This window comes from Lagenorhynchus albirostris, chromosome 14 (genome assembly GCF_949774975.1).
Source record: "Lagenorhynchus albirostris chromosome 14, mLagAlb1.1, whole genome shotgun sequence".
Taxonomy (NCBI): Eukaryota; Metazoa; Chordata; class Mammalia; order Artiodactyla; family Delphinidae; genus Lagenorhynchus; species Lagenorhynchus albirostris.
In genome coordinates this window covers 10,345,442-10,354,513 of record NC_083108.1, presented here as the reverse complement: position 1 = coordinate 10,354,513, position 9,072 = coordinate 10,345,442, and the positions used below count along the sequence as shown (strand labels likewise).

General features: G+C 36.4%; 1 protein-coding gene across 1 annotated transcript; it reads right to left on the bottom strand.

Annotated features, from left to right (window-relative positions):
* Window positions 1–1,819: 1,819 nt before the first annotated feature.
* LOC132504395 (endoplasmin-like) lies at window positions 1,820–4,020 on the bottom strand (the record flags this gene model as incomplete). Its single annotated transcript, XM_060121762.1, has 1 exon — window positions 1,820–4,020. A coding segment is annotated over one exon (2,007 nt), but the record flags the coding sequence as incomplete, so codon positions are not given.
* Window positions 4,021–9,072: the final 5,052 nt, after the last annotated feature.

The window sequence follows — 9,072 nt, the reverse complement described above, 5'->3', positions numbered from 1 at the left end:
AGTCACAACTGGGTTTGGAATATTTGGGAGGATTGGTGTCTAAGCTCTTTACTTGGATAAGTCTTATAAAAGTGTAGTGCATTCATATACTGTTCTTAGTGTTGCCACAGATGCCACTCTCTCCAGCATTTTTTGGGTCTCACAACTAAGGCTGAGCCAGTTGCCTCTCTGATTAAAGTAGTTTTTGTTTATTTCTTTCTTCCCCCAACTGCCCTCAGCAGTAGACAGTGTACTTCCTTCTCAATGTCGTCACATTTTTTAACCAAGGGACTTACAAATGTAGCACTCCAGCTTTGTTCTCACCTCAGCTAATCTCCCATTCCCCATTCACAGTCCCAGTGAAGTTTCCATTTTTTCCAGATCCTCAGGAGCCATGAGGACTCTGAGGGTTCATGCTTACCGGTAAACGCTAGCTCAGTATTTTGTTAATCTAAAAATATCTTTATTTTGCCTTTTTCCTTGAAAGATAATTTCACTTTGTATACATGACAGAGTGACATATTTTTTTTCAAAGTTCTTGGTGTATTTTTTTTCAGCTTTTTTGAGGTATAACTGAGGTAAATAAAATTGCATACATTTAAAATATACAATGTGATGTTTTGACACATATACACTTTGAGAAATGATTACCACAATTAGGTTAATTAACATATTCATCACCTCACATAGTTACCAATTTTTTCAATGTGTCTGGTGAAAATTCTTAAGGTCTACTGTCCTAGCAAATTTTAAATATACAAACCTACAGTAGATACACAAAAGGTAGCAAAAAGGGAATCAAGGCATACCACTTTGGAAAATCATCTATTCACAAAGGAAGACAGCAAAAAAGGAATAAGGGAAATACAAAACAGCCAGGAAGCAATTAATAATATGCCATTAGTAGATCCTTACTTATCAATAATTACTTTAAATGTAAATGGATTAGATTCTCCAATCAAAAGGAATGGCATGGCAGACTGGTTAAAAAAATCTGAGACCCAACTAATGCTGTCTGTGAGAGACATTTCAGATTTAAGGACACACATAGGCTTAAAGTGAAGAGGTAGAAAAAAGTTATTCCATGTATATGGAAACCAAAATAGAGCAAGCGTAGCTATACTTATGACAGGCTGACATATATTTTTAATTAGCAAATTGAGAAAATTTCCTGCTTACTTACTTCCTTCCATTGTTAAATTTCTTACTTCCATTGTTCCTATGAAAAAGTGTGTTGTTAGTATATATGTTATTTCTTTTAAATAATCTCTCTTAAATTTCTAGTGGTCATTAACCTCTTCTCTTTTGGTTTTGTGTTCTGAGATGGTAGTTTGATCTTTCTACTTTTTTCAGGGGGAGGGGTTGCTTTTAACATGCTTAACTGGTACTTCATTGAGCTTTGTTAATATGAGTATCATCGTTATTTAAATTAATTTTTGGATATTCTCATTTATTAGCCCTTAAAATATTGCCTCTTCTATTCTCTCTCTTTTCATCATCTGGAATTCAAGTAAGATATAAAGTCTTATTACCTTAACTATTATTTCTATTAATTTCTTATCCATATCCTCTGTGGCTTTTTCTCTTTGCCTTTAAGAAAAAAACAAACACAAAAAAATCTTAGTCTTACTTTTGGTTTACTAATTCTTTGTTTAGTTGTGTTTGTGTTTAATTTATTCTTAAACAATCCAGTTAATTTAAAATTTCAACAATTATTTATTTCTAGAAGGTCTATTTGGCTGTATCTCAAAATATGCTTGATTATTTTTAATAACTCTTCTCTAACTGATAAGAGTTCTACTTGCACTTTGTTTTTTTTGTTTTTTTTTTTTTTTTAAGAATTTTAATTTTGAGGAATGTTAAAAAAAAATTCAACTAAAAAACCCACTTCTTCCTGTGACCCAAAATCCCAACATTTGACAGTGCGGGGGAGAAGGGGGCTGGGGGGAGCATCCACAACAAGTCTCTCCCAAAAGAAATGACTGAAATTTCACATTCCTTCTTCATACGGGATCCAAACGGCAACAGTGTAATTTACAGTTCATCTTTTTCAGCTGTAGATTTCTTTGCTGTTTCTTGTTCCTCCTCATCCGCTCCTGCATCCATTTCTTCGTCGTCGTCTTGCTCTGTGTCTTCTGCGGTATCCTCTGTTGTTTCTTCAGGTTCTTCTTCTGGTTCTTCTTCCACCTTTGCATCAGGGTCAATGTTTAAGCTGAGGCGAAGCATTCTTTCTATTCTATCTCCATATGCTTTAGTGTCTGGTAAAAGATATCCTGACCGCAGTGTTGCTGTTTCAAACAAAACCACAGCAAGATCTGAAACTGTTTTGTCATCTTCATCCTCCTTAACTCGTCGAAGCATGTCTCTGATCAGTGGGTGTCTGGGGTTAATTTCAAATGTTTTCTTCTGGCTGGCATAATAATTTGTAGAGATGTCCTTGCCGGTCTGGTATGCTTGGGCTTTCATGATTCTCTCCATGTTGCCAGACCATCCGTACTGGCTGGCCACAAGGGCACATGGGGACTCTGTCAGGCGCTGAGAGACCACAGCCTTTTCAATCTTGTCCTTGAGGGCTTTATCTTTCATCCAATTGAGCAGAGGCTCAAATTCTTTCTCAATTGCTTCACGACTCTCCTTACTTTTCTCACTTTCATCAAACTTCACTCCTTCCTTGGCAACATTCTGGAACCTCTTCCCATCGAACTCAGAAAGAGCCTGAATGCAGTATTCGTCCACAGGTTCTGTGAGATAAATCACTTCGTATCCCTTTTTCAGAAGTCGCTCAACAAATGGAGAAGATTCAGCCTCTTTTCTGCTGGACCCAGCCATGAAGTAGATTTTGTCTTGCTTCTCCTTCATTCTTTCCACATACTGGTCTAGACTAGTAATGTCACTTGGATGATAAGAAGACTGGAATCTAAGCAGTTTAGCAAGACGTGTTCGATTTGAGTGGTCTTCTATCACACCAAGCTTGATGTTGGTACCAAATTCTTTCCAAAAAGTATCATTGTATTTCTCATCAGCAATCTTCTTGATCATGTCCAGGGTTTTACGGACAAGTTTCTTTCTAATCACCTTAAGCAGTTTATGTTGCTGAAGAGTCTCACGGGAAACATTCAAGGGGAGATCATCTGAGTCCACAACACCCTTGACAAAATTCAGGTATTTGGGCATCATATCATGGAAGTCGTCTGTGATGAATACTCGGCGCACATACAGCTTAATGTAATCGCTCTTCTTAGATCCATATTCATCAAACAGACCACGTGGCGCAGATGTGGGTACAAATAAAATTGACTTGAAGGTAACTTCCCCTTCAGCAGTAAAGTGGATATATGCCATGGGGTCATCGCTTTCCTTTGAAAATGATTTGTAGAAAGCTTTGTATTCATCCTCCTCCACTTCTTTCGACGGTCTCTGCCATATCGGTTTGATATCATTCATAAGTTCCCAATCCCAGACAGTTTTTTCAACTTTTTTAGTTTTTGGTTTCTTTTCTTCTTCTTCTTCTTCTTCTACTGCAGCTTCATCATCAGATTCTTCTTTTTCTTCTTTTGCTGCTTCTTCTTCTTCCATGGGTTCCTCAACAGTTTCAGTCTTGCTGCTCCATACATAAATAGGAAAGTTTATGAACTGTGAATATTTTTTCACGAGACTTTTAATTGTATCCAGTTCAAGGTAATCAGATGCTTCTTCTTTTAAAACAAGGGTAATTGTCGTTCCCCGTCCTAGAGTGTTTCCTCTGGGGTCAGCAATTACAGAAAATTCATTGGAGTCGGACTCCCAGATGTGCTGGGTGTCGTTGTTGTGTTTCGACGTGACAATAACTTTATCTGCTACAAGGAAGGCAGAATAGAAACCGACACCAAACTGGCCAATCAGTTCTGAAGTTGACTGGCCATCTTCTTGTGCCTCAGTCATTTTGTTTAAAAACTCGCTCGTCCCAGATTTGGCTATGGTACCAAGGTTTTTAACCAACTCTTCCCGGGTCATTCCTACACCAGTATCTGTGACATGGAGCAGGTTCTTCTCCTTGTCACACGAAGGTCAGCAGGACGCAGCAGAGGCCCAGCACCCACAGGGCCCTCATGGCGCACGGCCGGTGAGTCTCAAGTCCCCTTTGATCGCAGGAGCCGCCTCCACCCCCCCCACTACGCCAGGCTTCGATCCTCACACCTCTGCACTTTGTTTTGATCTCTGAGGATTTCTTTCTTGCCAGTTCAACAATGAATGAAAATGTTTATCTTTAAAAAGATTTTACTTGCACTTTTATTAATTTTTTTTAAGTGAGAAGATTGATCAGATTAGATTGCTTCCATAATGTTGATAAAATAATTTGCAGGGTTAATTTTACAGATTTTTCACTCAATAAATGAGTCTCATTCGGAGACCTTCATAAACTTCCCTGTGTAGAGCTTTCTTAATATGGGACATGGGGACTGGGATAGGGCAGGAGTTCAAAACCAGTTTTATATTTTTGTGACTCTGTGCACATATGCCTGGTATCTTTCAGGTCTTGAGATAATTTATACTCACCCTGGTGGTTTGTTCTACAAGCAGGCTCTTTCCCTCAAGATTGGGTAAGATTCAGTAAAATGGAAAAAGGACTCCCTGGTCATCCAGCCACACTTGGGTTCATACTGGGGCTTACCTTTGAAATTTTGTTATAAAATTCCTTTATTCTTGCTCAACAACTGAAATGTTCTGACCCCTGTGACCTGTCTACATGTATATATCTTTTCAGGTAGAAAACTTAACTTGTTAACTTCAATTTCTTGAAATGTGTTAATGCCTCTGCATTTTGAATAAAAAAGTAGTAAAGGAAAGAAAAGAAGACCAAATATCATACACCATGAGCCTGCATTGGACCTACAAGGTCTCATGCTCTCATTCCCTTTGCTGCTTCCTCTCAGGCCTGGGCTATTTCTACTTGGAGTGGTAAAACCAGACACTAATGTGGACAAAATAATGGACTTAGAACGCTGTGGGTTTTGATCAATTTGGTCCGACTGGACAGCATTAAAAAGAGTTGTCTTTTATCTCACTGGAATTTTACCTTGAGCTTTTAGGCCAGTGTCTCTGAGAAACAACTGGCCTTTGTTTAAACCTGTGTTATCCCAAAGACCTCCAGGGAAATAATTTGGCTGCTCAAGAACAGAATTTGTAGTATCGGGAATCCTGTGAATTCAGCTTCTACTTTTCTGTCTCTGAATAACTAATGCAATACATTTTAAAAGCCATCTCACTGAAAATGTCAAGAGCTCACCTTGGGAAATCAGGGATAATGTCTGGTAATTTGTTTATCATGCTCCTTCCCATAAACATAGCCCCCCCCATCGATTCAACATACCAAGCAGTTTTCCCTAATTTGAAATGAATAGAAAACAGATAATAAAAATTGATCCATCAGGTAAACACAACAGAACCACAGTTAGAGAAAGAAAGAATTATTGTAAAAGTTTGTCTCCCATTTTTAATTCAGTAAAGTCCTTTTTCCCTAGGAGACAACCGTGCTATTACACAGTAAGGCATATTTTGATAAGGGTTTCACTGCAAAACTGAAGAGAAACAGAAGTCGCAGGAGATAGGATCGCTGGGTGCTGTAGTGGTCAGCCTTGGGGGTATAATAGAATCACCTGGGGAGCTGTTCTAACAAAATACTGTTAGGTAGATCCCATCACCAGAGAACCTGTTTTAGTTTATCTTGGATGCTGATTTGAGACACCCAGAGGCATGAAAGCTCTAATATGCAGATAAGAGTGAGAAAAACTGATTGTGAATTCCTTGATCCTAGCCTCATATTTGGTGTGGAGTAAGTGCTCAATAAATGTGTAGTGTGAGCAAAATGAGTAAGTAACAGTGAAATTTGTTAACAAACTGACAAATGCTGACTATGGGTCAGAGTGAAAGCATAAAGCCCCTAGGGAGCTGCATACACAAGAAGAGTTATAGCTTTTCACAGGCTCTTTTCTAGGGTAATCGTGAGAAATACTGGGGACAGTGCTGCAGATGGGAGAAAGCATTCCACTCGATGTCCCGATGGAAGGGATAAGAAGAACTAACCCATGGGGGGGATGGGCAGCAATCTCTTTTGCCCACAGGGCACAGGTGAAGACCTACTGTAGCTAGGAAAAAGAGAAAGGGGGGACCCATTACAGATCCCCTACATATAAGAGTTACTTCACTGGGGGAGGGTTCAGATCACGGAGACCAGTCCTGAGATCAAGAAACACAATGGCTACAGAGGACAGAGGAGCCCCGAGAAAAGTCCTTCCCTATAAGCAGGCTAGCAACTGAGGAGTAACAAGCACCAACAGTCTACTGCTGAGACAGAAACAACTGCATAGAGAGAGACCCATTTGGAGGCGCCAGCACACAGAGGACTACAGCAGGGGAAGGTCATTAAAAAAATTCTTCAGCGAACTAATCACAACCCTAAGGACAAGATAACCGTGGGGGAATTTGAAACAACAATGAAACCTACTCACTTCAATTCTTGGATAGGTTACGTCAACACACCCCACTCACATACTAGCAGAATATGCATACACATTTCTAGTCATAAATACAAAGTAGGAATTTCACACTCAAATATGATCTAACTGTTAAAACAATGATGGAGATTTAAATATTTAAAAAATTTAAACATTTAAAAATAACTGTTGATTAATATGTTAAATGCTCTAGTAGAAAAGGTGTCCAGCATGCAAGAGCAGTTGGGGAACTGCAGAGAGAAATAGAAACTTTAAGAAAGAATCAAATGGAAATGCTAGAAGAATGGTAGCAGAGATTAAAAAAATGCTTTTGATGGGCTGATCAGTAGACTTGACACAGATGAAGAAAGAATCAGAGGTGATAGGTAGATAGAAATTACCCAAATTAAAGCACAAAGAGAAAAATAGAGTAAGTAAATAAATATATAAATAAAATGTTAATATAGTATATATAATATATATAAATATGCAAGCAAACAAGATCACAGTCTCTAAGAACTGTGGAAACATTTCAAACAATTTAACGTACTTGTCAATGCAATCCTAGAAGCAGAAGAGAGCATATAGTATAAAAAAAGGTTTGAGGACATTGTGTTGAAATATTTCTAAAAATAATGCATGAAAGCAAACCACGGATCCAGGAAGCTAAGTCAATTAAAGAGGATAAATATCAACCAACAAACAAATGTATACACATCATATTCACACTATTACATTATTGCATATTAAAGATAAAGAAAAAACCATGAAGGCAGCTTGAGAATAAAAAACATATTGCATAAAAAGGAGATACTGTTTAAGTCATAAGATAATGGATTAACAGCTCCAAAATGCTGAAACAACAATAAAACTACTGCCAATACTGAATTCTATGTATAGTGAAAGTATTTCTCACCAAAAATGTAGAAAGGCTTTTCAGACAAACTAAAGCTGAGAGAAATCACTACCAAGATATCTGTACTACAAAAATGTTACAAGAAGGTCCTTAGGCAGAAGCAACAAACAGAAATGTGAACCTTTAAAAAGAAATGATGATCAAGAGAAATGATTAAAATAAAGGTAAATATAAAATACATTTTTCTATTTTTTAATCTCTCTAAATGAAAAATGAATGTTTAAAGCAATAATAGTACTGATATGTTGCAGAGAATATATAAAAAGTAAAGTCTATAACAGGGATAGCACAAAAAACAGGGAAAAATTGGGAATATACGATTTATATATTACATGTGAAGTGTAATATCCATTTCAATCTACACTTTGATAAATTACAGAAATATATTGTTAAGCCTAGATAAAGGGAACATAAAGGTAGTCAAGAAAAATCCATAAAAAGAAGAAAAAAAGGACAAAAAATTGGATAAATAGTATATAGCTATATGTCAAATTTTAATACCAACTATTTTAAAAATTGCATTGAAATTGCACTGAGAGTAAATGATCTATTCACATTAGACTGTATAAGAAAATAGGTCCTGGCTATATTCTGTCTACAAGAATCACACTTAAAATAATGTTACATACATTGGTTGAAAATAAAATTACTGAAAATATACATCATGCAACACTAAGCAAGAGGAAGCTTTAGTGACGATAGTGAATCAGGAAAGGTAGACTCTAATCAGGAACACTACAGGGGGAAAAGTCTGTACACCTACAAAGAAAATCTCAGGTCCAGATAGCTTCTCTGATGAATACTCTCAAATGTTGAAGCAAGAAATAATACCCATTGTTAACAAAATTTTCAACAGAAGAACACTTTCCAACTAACTTAATGAGCCCAGTATTATCCTGAAACCAGACAAAGACAAAGACACATCTTTTCTCAGAAAACTCATCATAGCAAAAGGAAAAAACAAAAATCACATGAAGATTAAAAAGAAATAAAACTACCTCTGTTCTCAGACTACATGATTGTCCACATAGAAAATCTCAAATAATCTATTAACATATTACTAAATCTAATAAATAAATTTAGGATTTTCATAGAATACAAAGTCAATATGCAACATCTATTGTGTTGCTAGAAACTAGAAATAGACTATTATAATTGAAAATTTAAAAAAAGAAAGAACATTTATAATAACATCAAGAACAAAAAATATTATACATCCAATAAAATATATATGTGTAGAGATTATACGGTAAAAACTGCAGGACAATTTTGAAAGCAATATAAGAAACCTACACTAGATCAATGGGGCACCATTCTTTAAAAACAAAAACAAAAAACCAAAAAATAAAACCCTTCCTTCTACTTCATTCTCTATACCAAAAATTTTCTTGAATTTTATCACTAGGAAATTCTGGTAGGCATCAAAATGATATATAATTTAAAATAATTTAAAGGATTCCATCAATACTAGTGTTGGAGTCCACCCACAGAAGGCTTTAAAAATCCCTCTTATCATTTTTCTTCTGAATATGCCTTACAGAAGACACCTGCCTATATGTCTGACAATGCAATCTTCTCATTCAAAGCAAATTGGCACCCATTTGAAAAAAAGGTGGTTGCTAAAATGAGTTTTCCCCTCTAACAACTGATCAGTTTATTTTAGACAAAAATAAGTGTAAATCAAGCTATGCTCATATATTTCAA